Raw genomic sequence first — 20859 nt, 5'->3', positions numbered from 1 at the left:
CACACGAAGACATAAGGTATATGAATCCCGAAGGTTACTTCCTAGGCCCGTACGGAGAATAAATTCTCACCAAGGCATCGCTTTTGCCCCCACTTAGAAAGGGTTCGGAGATCGGGTATAGAGCGTAATTTATGCAAATGCCCGTGATATGTGTGAGGAGGAACATTCAACTCTTTGACTCAAAAGGAAAACGAAACCATTGGATAAAAACTTGGACATATCTGAAAGCAAAAATCAAAATGTTAGTATAACAAAAAATGAAACAATTACAAACTTCAATAAAGGATCATAAGTTAACTAAATACTTGAACTGAAAATTTCCACCACACGATAATGTGTAAGCGACTTACAGTCTAACTCTCTAAAAGTCCCCAGCAAAGTCGCCAAGCTGTCATAACCGTTTTTAGGTGGGACAATTAAATATTGTTTTAAAAACAGTTACGACTATTAATTTTGGAAAATGGGTGATTTTGAATTAAATTGGATAGAATCGACATCAACCTTTGAGTTAGGTAGGTGGAATACCTAAAAACGTCTTTTTTAAAAACAATTTTAAGAAAAATCGTTTTTAAGACAAAAGTTGTTATGCGTTTACCAAAGATTCGATTAAAATGAGTTTGGGAGTCGGTTACACGTGGGAAGGATTAGCACCACCACAACGCCCAAAATTGGTACTTTTTCGCTTACACACTGTTATAATAGTGGAAATCCTGAATCAAATATCAAGTTAAAATATGATCAATTTATTGAATATTATCATTTTATTAAAACGTCATATCGGATTGTACTATTTCGATCAAGTGATACTTTTAACACATGTTCTGCAAATACGTGTTCTTGAAAATATTCGAATGAGCTGATAAAATTTTAATCAAGTACGGGAAATATGCAAAATTTTGACACAAGATTAATTCATAAACTAAATTAGCATGAATGAAATAGAATAATACAATATATTAACATATACGTAAATATCACATAATAAAAAATTAGTTAAATCACATATATGTATAAAATATATTAATGTTACGGAAAATTAGTTAAACATATAAGTACATATATAATATCACATAATAATAAAATATTTAATCACATATACGTAAATATAAATAAACAAAAGAATGGTTGATGGTTTTAATTTATATGCGTATGTATGCTCATTCGATATATAAAAGGGTACACAAATGTTTTAATAAATATATATGGTAAACATGTGTATAATATAGTAAATAGAATATATGCAAAACATATAAAACTAATATACAAATACATATGCGTACAAATATGTAAAGGACTAAAAAATTGAAATTATTGCAAACTGGAATTCAAACATATGAAATTAAGCAAACTTGGTAATTCAAAGGATCATAATCACACAAATAGCAATTTAAAAGACTTAACAACACTTACAACAATCAGGGTATTAATCGGAAATATTAACAACAACAGTACTTAAAATACAAATAAACCATAAATGACATTCAGTACTAAAATAAAAAAATGTAACATTCAACATAAATATACAAGTAAAAATTGCTAAACATATATATAGACAAGTCAGAAAAAAAATCACATAATGTTTTAAGATAATAGACAAACAAAATAACAAGGATCTAATGAGCAATAAACCACAAGTTCTAAATACTAAAGATGTTGACTAAAATAAATATGGAGCTAAACATAACATTCAAAACATAAAATGCACAAAGCTATATTTCAGTAATCATAAAGAACCAAAACATGAATATGTAAAATTACAGCCAAGAAACTGAACATGTAAACAAATAATAGCAAATAGTAAAGGACTAAAATAAAATGCGAAACGAATAAAGAGCTCAAAATAGAATGTTGGACTTTCATTATATGACTTGATTGAGAGGTTACAAAACTTGAGGAACCCCAAATGCTATTCTCCCATGGGCATAACCTTACCCTTTCTCCTGAATCGTTTTTACACGCCTAATATATGGCTCCCTTTCTTTTTTCTTCCTCCCTCCTCTCCTTCCACCGAATGGTCTCCTCTCTTTATGTTAATTTTTTTCCTGCTTTATTTGGTGCGATGTTGATGTGTTTAGGTAAGGGTTTGGTAGGATTTATTTTGACTCTGGCTAATTAAAACAGGGAAGGGGCTGGATGATTTTTGCTTGGCTTTTAAAGCCCCAGCTTACATTGATTTTCCCCCATGAGAAAAATGTTAGCCCTCTTGTTTATATTTATTTTTATAACATATGAAAAAGGGTCCCACTCTATGACTTTTCTCATTTCTTCTTTTGTTGTTCTTCCTTTGATGCTGGAGAGCGAATTTGGCGTCGGTAATCACGTCAAAGCATGAGGCTGATAGGAGTAACTGGCTTCACGTGGGTTATTGCAATCGTTTCTGGGTCATTGTGAACCTGCAAAATATATGTAAATTACTAATAATTATAATAATAATAATATAATATAATATTTTTTTAAAAGCCCGGTCAAAAACGGATGTCTAGACTTTGCACGTTAACAACGCTTGATCTCAACGGCTTCAAGGCTCGAAGCAGCAACGCCTTGCTTGAATTTGCTTGGTCGATGAAAGCTAATCCCTTGTAATTCGACGAGGCCTTGGGTCGACGGCCGGGCAAGGGTGCGGTGGCTTGTTTAAAAGCCGGTGTCGGTTGCCGGTGGTAGGCGAAGAGAGGCTATTTGACTTGGTGTTGGGTAATGAAGCCATGCCAAAATGTCTGATGATCTCTTTCTGTTTGTTTTTGCGATGTCAAAATGATTTAAGTTGGAGAATGTTCTCAAGGGTTTATATAGCTTTGAGAACATGTTTAGCTTATGTTGTGGTTTAAGGTATTTTATGTAAATAAGAAACAGTGAGAATTGGTTAAATGGGACAACCACGCATGACAATGAAATACACAGTATTTTTCCAATTCCAACCAAAAATAAAAATAAATCTTACATGTTGGCTTAAACCATATATAAAATAGCACATTCAACGATAAAATGCACGAAAATAGCATATATAAAATCAAAGGTTCCTACTTAAAAATGATCAAGTATTGTAGTATGAAATAAACGCTGTTAAATAAAACATTTCTTAACGCATAAAAGTATACATATGTATAATCAGACTTGAGCAACAACAAATTTTTGGAGAAAATAACTCAAAATGTTCCTTATTCATACCCTATTTGGTTCGAAGTATGTGATGAATTTATGTTGACGATTGGATTACTAATGTGTAATTATTTTGTTAACCTTAGTGGCACTACAACAAAAATGTTCTTTAGCGGCGTTTTTTAAGTATTATAGCGGCGTTTTTAAGCGCCGCTAAAAGCACACGCGGTGATAGCAAAAACGCCGTAAGAAGCGCCGGCAATACTAGCGTCGCTAAAGTTAGCGGCGTTTGTGGAAAAAAATGCCGCAATCGGTCTAAATCTATAGCGGCGTTTTTTTAGAAAACGCCGCAACAGGTCGGCTCTATAGTGGCGTTTTTCGTAACAAACGCCGCAATAAGTCGAGCTCTGAAAACGCCGCAAAAGGTCAAATCTATAGCGGCGTTTTTGGAACAAACGCCGCAATAGGTCGAGATCTATAACGGCGTTTTCTATGAAAACGCCGCAAAATGTCAGATCTATAGCGGCGTTTTTGGAGAAAACGCTGCAAAAGGTCAGATTTATAGCGTCGTTTTTGGAATAAACGCAGTAAAATTTCAGATCTATAGCGGCGTTTTTGGATGCAAACGCCGCTAATTATCGTTCTTGTTCTAAGATTAATTTATATTTTGCATATTTCATTTCTTCTCTACATCACCTAAATTTATTATCATGTAGCTTTATCTAATTGACATCAACCATAAATTTAAACAAAATAAATTAAAATTTATAAACATTAAAATTAAAAGTAATGTAGTTTGATATTGTTCTTTAGAATTTAGTCTAGCTACTTTCACTTTCAATTAAAAAAATACTATTCACTATAAATTCACCAAATAAATCCCCTGGCTCCGGTTCACCAAGAAGACTCCTTGCGCGCTTCAATGCTTCACTTGAAATAGATAACGAAGTAGCAAATTGTTTCTTACATGCATCGTATGAGTCTTCCCACTGCTTGTCACGCCATAAGCAAATATGGTGTATGTGAACAAAATTTAACACTGTAAGGTAAAAGAACAAGTTTTGAGAAAATACAAATTAAACGCCATAACTTTCGATATCAACCCACAATTTTTGATGCAAAACTGTGAGTACTATTCAGAGCAGGCCAAAGCATAGGATACCTAAGCAATTAAATCGTTCCAGAAATCTAAACTAAGTTTTCCTAGATTAAAATGGCATTCCTACACAGTGATTATGATGTGGAATCCTGAATGGGGAAGCCATTAAATAAACATCATGCTACAAGCATAAAATAAAAACCTCACTTCTGAAAGAAAGAAACCTGTATAATAGCCTTAGGCCAACGTGTTAAAACTACTTCAATGAACTCATCAATAATTGATAGATACTTTTCCCCTTCTAACCTAGGTTGTCTTAGTCCTAAATCTGTACAAACCCAAAAAAAAGTCAAAAGAAATCTTAACAATCTGTTAAAAAAAGGTAACAGAAAGCATTTCATATGTTCCAGTCTATGCAGGGAATAACTACATAAGAACAAAGTAATTAAATACATTTTTTACTCACAAAGTGGGTTGTCAATTAGCTTTAGATTGTTAGTACCAACATCTAGCATAACTGGGTGTATCTGTCAAAGACATATTGATTGAATTATTAAAGTTATAACACAAGAAAAGAGAGTTGCCATGTCAAAACAAAGTTGAAAACGTAAAATACAATAATAACAGGGAACAAATATTTACAGGTAGATATAAACCAAATAGTTGCAAATAAGCTCACATGCATATAACAGAGAGCTTCAACTGATGGTTAAACATATCAAATACAACCAATATCCCAACACAAGTATGAAAATGGTCGCAAATGATTAAACTTCCCAAGCATACATATCACAAATTCTTACCTTTAACTCGTCTCTACGTACAAAATGCTGTTGATCACCCCTTATCCTGCATAACGATAAACAGATTCCATCGATCATCACTTCAGCACCTTAAACCCTATTGTTTGAAGCTCAGATGAAAATGATGCATTTCGTTTCAAGCAGGAAGATTAAAGGATTATGAATAAGAATATTTCGACGACCAGGAAAGGCAAGGATCGTACGTGTCAAGAATAAGACGTTCATAAGCTTCTGAGATCGTAACACCTTGATAGTGTTGCCTGTATGAAAAATCCAGTTCACTTTGCACCGTTGAGAACTCCAGACCAGGCTGCTTCACCTACAACATAAGCAAAATGCAAATCAGTATACATGCATAAAGATCTTGCAATAAATTATAGCAACGGTTTCCTAGCTTAAACTAAAAACGCAGGATCCTGACACTCATGGTTGGCTGCATGAGCAGTTTTCATAGAACACCACTTCGAATATCAGTAAAATCTAGAACATCAATATGGATGTTTCTAAAATATGATAAAATGAAGAAGGGGCATCAAGTATTCAGGATTGGTTCTCAACAGTGCCTAAAGGTTTCCACAAGGAGAATCGGAACATATGTACGATCGACAACTGAAGATGTATGATTATGTGAAAAGGTAACTATTGGCTCTGAAATATATTATGTTCAAATTTAGGACAGAAATAGCAGAACTTATTGATTTCTCTTGATGCATAAAGGAAACTCTACAAGCAGGAAACTCTGCATACATGGAAATTATAGCTCTAATAGCTTTCAGATGGATACAATGAGTTAAGCGAACTCACTGTTAGTTTCATGTACATCGCTTCATAAGGTTGCAAGCGTATGATAAACTCATTTCTTCCTTGCTTTTGACCTAAATAAAATGTCAGAATACTTCAAAAGAGTTGCAGCTCTACTGAAACAAGCAATCATATAAATGAAGTTCCAAATAATCTTATAGATCTACTGTCATACATTGGAATATAACCCCAAGAACCTCCTTAAATTGAATGTGTATCTCCGCCTTTCTTGAATTCAAAGCTTTCCCTGCCTTTAGTATAAATGGAACACCTGACACAAATCAATCAGCGGAATTAGAAAATCCAGTGAGAAGCTCAAATTAAATTTATGCTTCGCTTGATCCAATGGAAAAGCACACAAACCAGTCCTTTACCTGAAATGGGCATATAAAAAAACACTAAAATATAGTAAAATTTACTAACCAGGCCTTTCAGGATTCAAATTGGTTTGACGAAGAGCCATTTTGCCAAAAGAAAAAATAACACTCAAGCAAGAGCGAAACCAATCAACAAGAGCAGAAGTAGCACGAGCGAAACCAGCAATTAGTTTATCGCAATCATTTTCCAAAAGAAAAAGAGAGGTAAAAACCCTAATTTAAAAGAGAAGAAAAATTTGTATAACTAATTAGATAGAAAAAACAGTTTTAGAATTTACAGATGGAGAGCCTCGAGGAACTTGTTGTTCGGGTTCAGTCCAGTTCCCTCTGGACTTATATCTCGTTTTACTTTTGGTCTAAATGTATTTGGAGCAACCCAGAGCAGTGGCACTGGAGGCAGAGCGCTAAGAGAGGTGTAGTGGTGGTGAAACAGGAAATTTGAATTAAGTGGTGGTGAAGTAGAGAGGGAAGAGAGAAGATAGAACTTTTTTATTTTTCAGAAATGGAGGGAGCTAGAATGAAAAAAATAGGTGAAAGGGAAAACATGAAAAAGGATGCGGGAATTGTAAACTTTAAACTTTAGCAGCATTTGTAAACACAAACGCCACTAAAGTACGAGTCTATAGCGGCGTTTGTATAAAAATGCCGCTAAAGAATGTATTTACAGCGGCGTTTGAATAAAAACGCCACTAAAGTATGTGTCTATAGCGGCTTTTGTATAAAAACGCCGCTAAAGTACTACTCTTTTGCGGTGTTTGTATAAAAAACGTCACTAAAGTACTACTCTGTTGCAGCGTTTATTAAAAATGCCATAATATATGAACCCTATTGCAGCGTTTTTATTAAAACGCCGCTAAAATATGAACTATTGCGGCGTTTGTTTAAAAAACGCCACTATACTACCTATTGCGGCGTTTGTATAAAAACGCCACTAAAGTACTACTCTGTTGCGGCGTTTTGTATAAAAACGCCGCTAAAGTTACTATTTTGTGGCATTTGAAGTGTAAACGCCGTTATATGTTTAAAGTTAGTGGCGTTTACTCTCAAAACGCCGCTAAAAACGTCGCTGTATAACAATTTTGCTGTAGTGTGGTGAATAACCTCAATGATGATATTATTATTGTAAACACTTACTACTATAGAATCTCCTTTATTCTATATTTCATAAAGTTTATAAATGTAAGCATGCACATCAGAGTATAAATAAGAGGTTGTTAAAATATGTATCATGACTTACATTACAAACAATCATTAGTGAACACACATAAGATTAAATGTATGTATCATCAGAGTTAAGCTTTAATATTACATTTATATTTATGCTAATAACATATTCATATGAAATTGTCATCTAAAAAAGGAACTTCTTCAATTTGAAAACAATTAACAAAAAGAAATTGATGATTGTCAACACCAAATGATAAGTGAGAAAAATAAAAGAAGGAAATGGATAAAAAGATGAGAGACGAAGAAAGTTATTAAAAATAGAGAATAAACAAACGACAAATGAAGGAGGTCAATTTAAGGTCGAAAGATACAACAATCAATCACACTAAAAGGATCGTTATAAAAGTATATTTAGTTTATGGAATGTATTTACATTTAAGAATAAGGTTTTTCAAATGTATATATAATGTTGGAAATATTATATTATCTTATTTGGTTTGTTTAAGAATAACGTAAGACGACATTGTTTCATGGAGGAAATACAAAATTAAGTAAAAATCAATGTTACTAATTGTAATACCCAAATTATTGATTTTGATTTATTTATGTTATGAGAATGATTAGAATGAATGAAAATGAGTTGTAGGTGATGAAATCAGACTTGAAACAAAGTTGGAAACCATTAGGGAAATGTCCTATAAGTTTCGGCCTAAGTGAAGAAATTTGGGGGGAAATTATGTAAAAATTTCTTTGGGGCTTAGAATGAATATAGGAATGATTTCATATGATTGGAATTTAATTTTGGACCAATTTGGATTAACGTGAAGCATAGAGGACCATTTTGCAAGTTTTAAGAAGTTGAAGCATTATTAAGTAAGTGATGAAAAATTGAGGTACTATGTTGGAAATTGGTGTTAAAATAGTGAATTGGACTATTTTGGAAAATGGTAAGAGATGAAGGACTATTTTGGAATGTCTAGGAGAAATTGGTGATGAGATGACAAAAGTATAAGATTGAAGTATTAGCATGGAAATATTGCTTGAAGTTGGAAATGGTGGTTAACATGGAATAAAAGTGATTGGTAGGGACTAAATTGATAAATTTCAAATTATGGGGATTGAATTTAAAGAAATATGGAACTATGGGTTAATTGTTAACTTATGAAAAGTTAAGTGATATATGGTTAAGAAATATTATTTTCAAGGACTAAGAAGGTTATTTTGCAAAAGTTGAGTCATAAATTTATTAAGTTAAAGAAAATAGTATTGAATATGTATTTACTGTATTTTTTAGATTTTGTTCGAATATGTACTTAATATGTTAGTTAAATACTAACATATGTTTGAATTTCATTTTGGTCGGATAAATAAATTTCCGAAACGAATTTCGATAGATCGCGATCGTAATCAAAGTCAAAGTGAACGAAAAGAAAAGGACAAATTGGATAGCGATTGACAATACGAGTTGCGATTGAGGAATCAGGTGAGTCCATTTAATTATATATATACCCACACACACGTTATGAGGAAGACTTGCGATGAGTCAACCTCAATTTTATCCGTAAGGGAAAGTTTTTAAAAACTGAATTTAGAATTTATAAATTTATTATTATTATTATTAGTATTATTATTATTATTATTATTATTATTATTATTATTATTATTATTATTATTATTATATTTGATTTAAATGGTTTCGTGCACGAATTTCCCATTAGATAGATTTATGAGAATTTTATTTATCTCGTACAAGTGAATGTTTTGATATGTGAATTGATATTTGAATGATTTTTAGCTATGATTGCCATTGTAATATTCCTATGGTACGATTGAACTGAGATTTTAACATGAAAGCTCAATGTATGTGTAATGAGGATTAAATGTACAATTGGCATGCTATGAGGTGGAGTGTTATAGATTGATCTAGATTAGTGCATTCGTGCACTCCAGAATTAATACCATTGGGTACTCTATTATATAGTACATTTATGTACTCCAGGCACCATGTGTGCAACTATAGGGTTTATGGTGTTTTGACGTCATGAACTACCATCCCGATACTTAGTATAGTGCTACTGTGTTTTACAGTACTTGTACTCCAGTTTAACACTCGATAAGACTCACGTACCTTAGGTTCTCTCGGGATATACATTTGGGTTACTGAATAATGAATCTAAAATGCGTGGAAATTATGGCTTGACAATAGAGATTTAAAATAAGTTTCATATATATGTTTTCATGATTTTTTTTAAATAGCTATTTTATTATGAACGTCTAAGATTTTATACTCTTTGGAATTTATTTTATTTTATTTTATTTTTAATTAAGCCTAGTATGCCTCACCAAGTATGATATACTTAGCGTGTGATTGTTTCACATGCAGGGAAGGACAAAGAAAAGATTACTGAGTAGGGAGTTTCCCAGCATCACCTTAACAGAGCCGAACTACCATCTGAATCAGTAAGGACATTTGTTTTGGTATTTACTTTGATAGTGGCATGTATATTATAAATATTCTAGTGGACCTGATATTAATGTTTTAATACATGGTTTGCAAAATAATAGTTGATACTGTTAAAATATAGTAATATTAATATGGTTAGTAGTATAAAAGAATAATATTTTATATATTGATTAGTTTAATTTTTAAATTAGATGATTTTGATTATAGTACTAAACAATATTGAATTTCTTATTTATTGTTTAAAATTAATTTTGGTTTTGACATTTTCTTATTGAATTACGATTTTTATAAAATTAATAGTTTAGTATTTATATGTAATTTGGAGTTATAAAAGAAACAAAAATTTTATGGATTTTTGGCATAGTAAATGTTTTATACGAGTGTTGTGACATCTTTTACTCGTATACATGTATATATGTTAAGGGTGTTACATTTATTGATATTAGAGCTGCATGTTTAATCGATTCTCAACCTAGACTAAAGTTAAAGTGTGTTTAAAAGTTGTACATACTACTATGATGTCCATGTCACTGATCTTGAATGGTCTAATGAATTGATGATGCCGCTCTTACTAATGTAAGTTTAAAATTTGTACGTTATAGATGTCGGACGTTGAAAGCTCACATCATGTGACTGAACAATAGGTCCCATAAGGGAATGATAGGGGTAGTAACGAGGTGAACCTTGAACCTCATGCTCAATCTGAATAATATGAAGCATCAGCACCGTAGGAAGTGCCTGTGCAAGATCAAGGGATGTTTTTCCAGACCCTAAAGGCAATCCTAGAACGATTTCAACCTCCTCCCTACATGCTTCATCGACTTCTCGAGTATCAATTGTGAAAGAATTAAAGAGTTTGGAGCTCCATAATTTAAGGGAGAAGCTGATAGGGTCTCGTAGCTACGGTTTTGTGGCTCAATGATGTGAAAGTGATGTTGGATGGATTTCACTACATGGACCCAGAGAAATTGGATGGAGCTGTATAATTATTGCGAGGTCATGCTCGGATTTGGTGGACGAATGCCACTATGCATATTCCTCTAGAGCAAGTTGCTTGAAAATTCTTCCTTAAAGAGCAAGAATAAGTATATCAGTGCCCAGTTTATTCGAGAAATGAAGCAATAAATCCTTAATTTAAAGAAAGGCAATAAGACTATCTATGAGTTTGAGTGTGAGTTCAACAAGTTAAGCTAGTTTGATTTTGAGTTGATTCCTAGTGCGAATGAATGATGTCAATGATTTATTGAGGGATTACGCTCGAGATTGAAGGAGTTTATGGTGCGTTGGATCTGCCTACCTTTTAGGAGACGGTGAACAAAGTCAAAGCTTTGGAAAGGGCTTAGAATGAAAAATTTACAGAGAAGAGAATATAGTCAGTAAAAAGACTAGGGACAACTTCAGCTTCATTTTAGTCCAAGCGGGGCAAAGGTTCTGGTTCCCGATTTTAGAATAGATCTGGGACCAGTGGTTTTATTCGGAGAGGATCCAATGTAGAAAAGGTTCGACAAACTCAGGCATCGACTGCTAGTACTAGAAGAGCACCTTAGAGTCAGTCTCAACAATGTCAGGTGTGCGACAAGTTCCATGGAGGTGTGTAACGAGCTGCTAGAGGAGCTTGTTTTAAGTGTGGAGATACTAGCCATTTTTTTAGTGATTGTCCTTTGTGAACTGATGAGAAGACAGTTCAAACTGAGAGCTTTGTTGCAGCACCTTAAAGATGTTAAGGAAGAGGTAAACAGAATGGGTCGTCAGAATCTGCTACTCAACCTGGAGGGCATACTACATACAAAGTGTATCACATCAAGACTGATGAGGATCGGGATGACCTAGAGATCATAGCAAGTACCTTTTATCTTTTTGATTCACCTGTGTTTGTTCTAATTGACCCTGGCTCCGCACACTCACATATTAGTGCAAAGTTAATTAGAGAGTGAGGTATTCCCCTAGAAAGTATTTCGAGTGATATAGTTGCGACGAATCCTTTGAGCCAGAGAGCTAGAGTAAATCGGATAATAGAAATTGTCTGATAAAAATTCAAAGCATCGAGTTTCTTGCAAACTTGATAGAGTTACCTTTTGAAGAGTTTTTGATAATTTTGCGCATGGACTGGTTATCTCGTTACTATGCCATGGTATATTATTGTTTAAAGAGATTGATCCGGGTAATACAAATATGATAGTGGTCGGAGAAAGGGTAAATCCTTTAACCAATGTGATTTCAGTTGTTTCTACTAAGAAACTGTTGTTGCAAGGTTGTCAAGATTACTTGGGAAACGTGTTAGATACTCGAGTCTCGAACGTTAGATTGGAAGATATTCCCACTGTTAGACAGTACCCGGACGTGTTTCTAGATGAGTTACCAAGATTACCTCCTGATAGAGAGGTAGAGTTTAGGATTGAAGTTTTTTTTGGGAATTATGCCTATCTCGATGGATCCACATCTCATGGCTCTAATCGAGCTCAGAAAATTAAAGGCCCAATTACAAGAGTTGTTAGATCGAGGATTTATCAAGTCTAGTGTATCACCTTAGGGAGTACCAGTATTGTTTGTGAAGAAGAAAGATGGATTCATGAGATTATACATAGACTATCGACAACTAAATAAGGTGATAATGAAGAACAAGTATCCACTTTTGAGGGTTGATGATCTATTTGATCAATCAAAGGGTGATACGGTATTTGCTAAGATTGATCTTCGATCTGGGTACCATCAGTTAAATATTAAAGAATAGGATATTCCAAACACTACTTTTAAGACTCGGTACGGACATTACGAATTTGTAGTAATGCCATTTGGTTTGACGAACGCTTCTACAACATTCAAGGATATGATGAACTGAGTATTTTATTCGTACATGGATTAGTTCATGGTTGTGTTTATTGATGATATTATGGTTTACTCAAGAACTAAGGAAGAGTATAATGCCCATCTTCGCACTATTTTATAGACACTTCAAGATCAAAACATTGTATGTTAAGTTGTTAAAGTATGAATTTTGGTTCTCGAAGATCGTATTTCTAGGATATGTAGTATCAGTAGAGGGAATTTGGGTGGATCCAAGAAAGTTCAAGCTATAGTGGATTTGATAGTTCTAAAGAATGTTTCTGAGGTTCGAAGTTCATTGGGATTGGTTGATTATTATAGAATATTTGTAAAGGACTTTTCAATGATTGTCTCCACACTGAAAAAGCTGTTAAGGAAAGACATACAATTTATTTGGACAAAAAAGTGTCAAGAAAGTTTTGAGACATTGAAGAGGGTTTTGATAGAGGCTCCAGTTTTAGTACAACCAGAGTCGGGTAAATATTATATGGTATATAGTGAAACGTCTCATAATGGTTTGGGATGTGTATTGATGAAGAAAAAAGTGGTCGTTTATGCTTCGAGATAGCTTAAGCCATATGAAAGGAACTACCCGACTCACGATATCGAGTTAGCTTCTGAGGTATTTGTTATGATGATAAGGTGTCATTATGTGTATGGTGAGCGGTGCTACATCTATACATACCACAAAAGTTTAAAATATATGCTGACTCAAAAGGAGTTGAACTTAAGGCAAAGGAGATGGGTAAAACTCTTTAAAGATTATGATGTGATTATAGACTACCATCCGGGAAAGGCTAACATGGTGGCTGATACGTTAAGCCTGAAGACTTTCTCTACATTAAGGGTTTGGAGTTCAATTATCGATGGAAGATGATGGTGTTTTAGTTGTAGAATTGAGGTTAAAGCCTACTTTGTTGGAGCGAGTAAATGAACTTCAGAGAAAGGATGGAAGGTTCTTATCAAGGATGAAACAAGTAGAAAATGAAGAACCTAAGGATTTTAAGGTAAATAATGATGGATGTTTATACTACAGAGGTAGAGTCTATATTCCAAATTATGATGAGCTTAAGAAAAAGCTTATTACCAAAGTACATTTTATGCATCCAGGTGGGAACAAGATGTATCAGAACTTAAGAGTTGGTATTGGTGGCATGGTATAAAAAGGGCTATTGTAGAGTTTGTTGTAAAGTACCTGGCATATCAGTAAGTGAAAGAAGAACATCGGTACCTTCAAGACTACTACAGCCAATTTTCATTCCTCAGTGGAAGTGGGAACAAGTTACGATGGATTTCTTAATAGGGCTACCCTTGACGCCAAATAAAAATGATTCAATCTAGGTGATAGTTGATAGATTTACCAAGACAACACACTTCATCCTCGTACGAACTGACTACTCGATGGATAAATATGTTGAGCTATACATTCAAGAGATAGTTCGACAACATGGAATGCCAGTCTCAATAGTATCTAATAGAGATCTAAAGTTTACATCGAGATTTTAGAAGTCTTTGCATAAGGCCTTGGGTACTCGACTTAACTTCAGCATAACTTCTCATCCACTGAAAGATGGAAAATCAAAGTGTACTATGCATACCTTGGAGGATATGTTAAGAGATTATGTTATCAAATTCAAATGATCTTGGGAAAAGTATATGCCTTTAGCATAATTTGTTTATAATAATAATTATCAAGAAAGTATCAAGATTTCTCTATATGAGGCCTTATATGGAAGAAGGTGTTGAACACCATTGAATTGGTTCAAGTTAAAAGATCGAGATATAATCATCCTTGACCTGATCAAAGAAGTGAAAGAAAAAGTGAAGATCATTCAAAATAATCTCAAGATAGCTGCTAACCGACAGAAGTCTTACTCGAACATAAAGAGAAAAGAGATTGAATACCAGGTAGGTGATAAAGTATTTCTTAAAGTATCTCATTGGAAGAAGGTTATATGGTTTGGTAAAGAAAAAGGAAAGTTGAGTTTGAGGTTCATTGGATCATACTAGATTGTGAAGCGAGTTGGTCCAGTAGCTTACCAGTTGGAGTTACCTCCAGAAGTGGACAAAATTCGTAATGTTTTTCATGTGTTAATGCTTCGGAAGTATCGATCAGATCCGTCACATGTCATCACATCGGATGATGAGTGTTTTATTTGGTTAATAATTTATTATTAATTAAACCGTGTTATTCCCTTTTATAATGCTAATTTGACTTATTTGTGTCAGATTAAGTGCAAGACTTTATTTTCTAGAAAATAACAATTAAAGTGTGAATTAAATTAGATTTATCCCATTTATATGGAGAAGTCGGTGCCAACTCAAATTCAAGGACCAAGTTGGGAACCAACTTCAATAAAATAATCATGTAGCAATAACAAAGGATAAAAGCAAGGCGAACCAAAATTCTTTAAGAATGAAAGATTGTTATTAAATTCTTTAAGGATTTTATTTTGCTAAGAACTTTTATTAGGATTTTAGTTATTTTGTTTTCTTTAGGTTTTCTCAAGCTATAAATACCTATCAAGGTGAAGCTTGAAATATGTACCTTACAAGATCAAAATTCAGTATAGAATTGATTTTGGTTTTTTCTTTCGTTCTAATAAATTATCTTCTTCTTCATCTACTCTTCCTTCCACACGTCAAGCATGAGTTCTACCATGCTTGGCTAAACTTTATGTTAACTGATGGCTAAGCTAAGACTCAATCGATCTTATACCTTCAGGTTTCTTTCTTGATTTTTGACAGACAAAGAGAGACAATCGGTCTTTCTTCAAACATCTCAATATCTTCAATCCAAGAAGTGCACATTGGCTTAATTGACATTGCGATTTACAGTTGGGGAGGAGAATTGGCTTATAACAAGTTTAATTCCCTAAGAATAAACTTAGCGACGATCAGCTAAGAGAAATCAAGAGGATTCAATTCTTATTAAGACCTCATAATTAGAGCACGGGATTTTCCAATTTTCAACTAGCATTGGCGTTAAAGTTGATAGGCGTCATTAATTCAAAATAAGGCTAAATTCCAAGGATTGGCTTTGGAAAATTAGTTCATCAGCGAGATGAGCAAGTTACAAGGGTTGGGCCTTGTAGACTGTAATCTGTAAATACCAAAACTAAAACTTATTTCAGTGATCGAGACGGATTGAGGAAAAGCGAAGCTGGAAGCTATCTCTCATCATAATTAATTTTTCTACAATTTACTTTTCGTACTTTTATTTATTTCATTACTTTAATTTAATTTAATTTAGTTTACTTTATTATTTTAAGAAAAAAAACCCTTTTTTAATTATTTTTTTACAACTTTCTTGGTTCAAGATCAAATCAAATTATAATTAGAAATTTTTGAATCCCTGTGGACTGAGACCCTTCTACCATGTTCTACATTTTTAGTATATTTATTCGGGAAAAAGGATTAATTATTTGACAATTAGGATGTTTTTCAAATTAACATCATTTCTGGGGATTAAGACAAAATTACTGATTAAAATTTGTTTTGATTTATGACCAGGAAAAATCCTGGCATACTAATAGATTTGATACCTAAGATCGAAGCACTAGTATGAAGATTACTCTTACTTACACTACAAGAAAGGCAATTTCAACAACAACAAGAGCAAAAACAATCCGAATCAAATCCAGAACTTAACCAAGAGAAACTCTATGAAGCTGAAGCATTCTCTAGAGCCGAAGAAGACTTGGAAGAACAAATTCCAATAGACCAACAAATAATTCAAGAATTAGTTGCAGCACCTGCCGAACCAACACTGTTATGCACCGTATTCCCTAATGGAGAAACATTGTTTGAATTGAAAACGGGTTTAATCTATCTTCTACCTATTTTCCATAGTTTGCCCAGCGAAAATCCTCACAAGCATCTTATTGAGTTTCATCTAGTCTACTCTAGCATGAAATAATATGGAGTATCTAATGATCAAATTAAACCTCACGCTTTTCCTTTTTTATTTAGTCGAGTCAGCTAAAGATTGGTTATTTTATTTACCATATAATTTTGTTCATACATGTGCTGATATGACCCGTCTCTTTCTTGACAGGTTATTTCCTACGTCAAAAGCGAGTGAATTAAGAAGGAAAATATTAGAAGTACAACAAACAAATGGAGAATCGTTGTATGTGTCACACCCCAACTTAGGGCCTAAATATTTTTCTTAAAATTCTTTTGAGGAATAAATTGATATTTTAACTAAATTCAGGGGCCAAAGTGAAATTTTGATTAAGTTTGGATCCAAATTTAGAAAGTATAAAAATTGGAGGACCTAGAGTATAATTATACCATTTTTTCATAAGAGTGGGTTTACAAATCCAAAAATCAGAAACTTTATATTTTTAGCCAAATTTTTACAAATCTGTTTTGCCAAATTTTGACCTGAAAGCCCGGAATCGAGCCTGTTAATCTGAAAATGCTTAGTATTTTTACAAATTTATTTGAGATTTGATAATGGAATTGATTCGAGAATATATTTTTAAGAAGGTACTCATATTTCACCTGACTGAGGGTCGTTTAGATCTGGTTATTCCCTTCCATCAGATCCACATGATCCGCGTTCCTCGAGAGTTAGTTGTAGGTAATTTTAAATTGTTTAAATAGGGGTTATTATTATTAATATTCTTATTAAGATTCTGCTATAGATTTTTCTGATTTGTAGAATCTAGCATTGCCGCTGATCGTGATCGGTAGACTCAGTAGTAGGCTTTGTTATCAGACTACTCAGACCGGTAAATGCGTGTTTCCTGATAGTGTTACATTACTGTTTTAAACTGTTCATCTGAATTGTTTTAGATTTATGATAATACTGAATATTTTTACAGCGTGATACTTGATTTTCTGAATATTGTTTATCTAATATATGATTTACTGTACATTTTTTATATGATCTATGAATTTTGTATTTATGTATCTGATTTATGAGTCTGTAATATTTTTCATGTTTTACTAAATTAAACTTCCATTTTCACTCGAATACATACATGTTTATTACTGTCATTGGGGGTATTATTAGATGAAGTATCTCAAGCCTAGTTTATGACTTGTAAGTCCTTACCGCAGGCTCCTCGAATTTGTGCTCAGGGCAAGTCCTTACCGCAGGCTCCTCAACTTTGTGCTCAGGGTAAGTCCTTACCGCAGGCTCATCTGCTTTGTGCACAGGGTAAGTCCTTACCGCAGGACCTTAAGCTATGTGTATAAGGCCCTTACCGGGTGTACAGGTAGGTGTACAGGTGGGTGTATGGTTCTAGGGGAATCTACACATTCTGGTGATCGGATGGGGGTAGTGTTCATATTTTTAAAACATGTTTGATAAACTATTTTTAGTAAAGTATTTTATATGTATGTTTTTATACACTGTAAATAAAACACTGAGCTTTTTAGCCCATTCTATAAATTTTAACTTTTTCGGATAGTAACAGACCGTGGACTAGCAAACTTGGCATTAGGAGGATCGATAACTCCTATTTCTATACCACTGTCAATCTCTATATTCCTTTTTGTTATAGTTTGGTGCCACGTGTTTTTGCTACCATCTCGATATATTTGTATTACCGATATTTTGCTATGTATATGTTTTATATGGTTTTTCAGATATATGTATATATTGATATATAGATGTTTATCTTATGAAATTTTCTTATGACTAATTTCATATTATATTGTTATATGGATTTTAACGTTGTTTCGAGCCAGAACTCATACTCACTGTTAAAAACAAATATCCTCTACCTATGATTGATGATCTGTTTAACCAATTTCGAGGGGATTTTATCTTTTCAAAGATAGACTTGAGGTTTAGTTTTAAGAACTCAAGGTAAAGGATTTTGATGTCCCAAAGACTGCTTTTCATACTCGATATGGCCATTACGAGTTTTTAGTGATGTCATTTGGGTTAACTAATGGCCCGCTACTTTCATGAATCTGATGAATCAGGTGTTTTAACCTTACTTAGACCAATTTGTAGATGTGTTCATCGATGAAATACTGGTGTATTCTCAAACTGAAGTAGAACATGATGATCATTTAAGAATTATTCTATAGACTCTGAGGGAAAATGAGTTATACGCCAAGTTGAGCAAGTATGAGTTCTAGCTCAGTGAAGTGACATTTCTTGGGCATATCGTCTCTGTTGGGGGTATCCAGGTGGATTCGAGTAAAGTGGAGGCTATTCTGAACTGGAAGCAACCCAAGAATGTCTAAAAAATCCATAGTTTCTTGGACTTATATAGTTATTACCATCGTTTCGTTAAGGGATTCTCCATTATTGTAGCTCTTCTAACGAAACTATTCTGAGGACCAACAAGCTAGCTTTGAGAAACTGAAGACTGTTTTGACTCAAACCCTACTATTGATTCAGTCTAAGTCTAGGAAGTGATAATAAGAGTTTAAAGTATCTACTTACTCAGAAAGAGTTGAATTTGAGGCAGCGTTGCTGGTTGGAGCTTCTAAAGGACTATGATTGTGAGATAGAGTATTATCTAGGGAAGGCTAATGTGGTGGTCGACGCCTTGAACCGTAAGGCAATATTCGATCTGAGAGCCTCATTTGTCGGTTTGAGTTTGTTTGATAATAGCAGCCTGTTAACTGAGTTACAGTTTAAACTCACTTTGGATAAGGAGGTTAAGGCTAAACAACTCCTAGATAACTACTTACTTCCCATGAATAGGCAGGTTGAGAAGGTAACGAGTTCAGAGTATACTTTTGATCATGATGGCATTTTGTGCTTTCATGGTCTTTACTATGTCCCTAATGATGATGAGTTAAGATAAACTATTCTTTAGGAGGCTCATAGTAGTCCTTATTCCATGCATCCTGGTGGGGGAAAATGTATAAGAATATCAAGGAGCGATACTTTTTGAGTGGCATGAAGAAGGATATTTCAGATTTTGTGGCGAGGTGTCTAACTTGTCAACGGGTTAAAGTAGAGCACCAATATCTGTTGGGACTATTGTAGTCTATTAAGATTCCTGAGTGGAAATGAGAGCGTATTACGATGTACTTCGTTACCGGTCTTCCTCTGACTCCTTCAAAAAAGGATTATGTTTGGGTGATTGCGGATCGACTCACCAAGTCAGCTCATTTTATTCCTATTCGGGTTAATTATTCTTTGGACAAGTTGGCTAAATTGAATATATCTAAGATCCTTAGAATCCACATTATTCCATTATCCATTATCTCTGATTGAGATTCAAAGTTTACTTCTAGGTTTTGGAAGGCTTTGCATGAGACTCTGGGTACTCATTTGAATTTTTTTGACCCTTAGAGACCCTACACGCAACGCCGATGAGCGTAGGGAAGTCTCACCACCTAGTGGGTTGTTTGAATTTAGGGAAACCTGACCCGTCTGCCTGATCCAACCTGTGTCTGACCCAATTCGACTAACCTCAATCGAACCGATCAATCATTGAACGTTGACAGTTGACCATTGACTGTTGATTGGCCATTGATCATTGGTCGGCGTTAACTTTTTCAATAACCTCCATATTAACATTTTTTTGATATCTTGAGTTCGGTTCTACGATCCGTTTTTCCAAATTCTAACCTGAAACCCCCGAATTAAGCATGTTAATATGAAAATGCTTAGTATTTTTAGCCTTTTTGCTAATTTATTTGAGATTTGATTATAAAATTGATTCGATAATATATTTTTATGAAGGTACTCGTATTTCACCTGACTGAGGGTTTGTTAGATTTGGTGCTTCTTGTTCGTAAGATCCACACGATCCGTATTCCTCGAGAGTTACTCGTAAGTATATGTAAATTGTTTAAATAGGGTTATTATTATTATTATTCATATTAGGATCCTTATATGGATTTTTTTGATTAGTAGGATCTAGCACTACCGTTGATCGTGATCAGCAGACTCAGTAGTAGGCTTTCTTATCAAACTAATCAAATCGTTACAGGTGTGTTTCTCGATGGTGTTATATTAATGTTTTAAACTGTAAATCTGAACTGTTTTATATTTATGATAATACTGAATATTTTTTACGACGCGATACTTGATTTTCTAAATAATGTTTGTATATTTTTATATGATCTTTGAATTTTGTATTTCTCTATTTGATTTCTGAGTCTGGAATATTTTCATGTTTTACTTAATTAAAATATTGTTTTCACTCGAATACATATATATTTATTACTGTCACTGGGGGTATTATTGGAGGAACTATCTCAGGCCTAGTATATAACTTGTAAGTCCTTACCGCAAGCTCCTCG

General features: G+C 33.7%; 1 protein-coding gene across 1 annotated transcript; it reads right to left on the bottom strand.

Moving 5' to 3' along the window:
* Nucleotides 1-4398: 4398 nt before the first annotated feature.
* LOC120144709 (glucose-6-phosphate 1-dehydrogenase, cytoplasmic isoform-like) lies at nt 4399-6262 on the bottom strand. The gene is made up of 7 exons (XM_039158712.1): nt 6223-6262; nt 5975-6070; nt 5803-5873; nt 5202-5317; nt 4999-5044; nt 4662-4722; nt 4399-4523 (listed from the first exon to the last, which is right to left on the bottom strand). The coding sequence occupies exons 1-7, from the start codon at nt 6260-6262 to the stop codon at nt 4399-4401; spliced, it is 555 nt and encodes a 184-aa protein (XP_039014643.1).
* Between the last annotated feature and the right edge of the window lie 14597 nt (nt 6263-20859).

This window comes from Hibiscus syriacus, unplaced genomic scaffold (assembly GCF_006381635.1).
Source record: "Hibiscus syriacus cultivar Baekdansim isolate YM2019G1 unplaced genomic scaffold, ASM638163v2 tig00110890_pilon, whole genome shotgun sequence".
Lineage (NCBI taxonomy): Eukaryota > Viridiplantae > Streptophyta > Magnoliopsida > Malvales > Malvaceae > Hibiscus > Hibiscus syriacus.
This window is presented reverse-complemented; position numbering and strand designations above follow the sequence as displayed.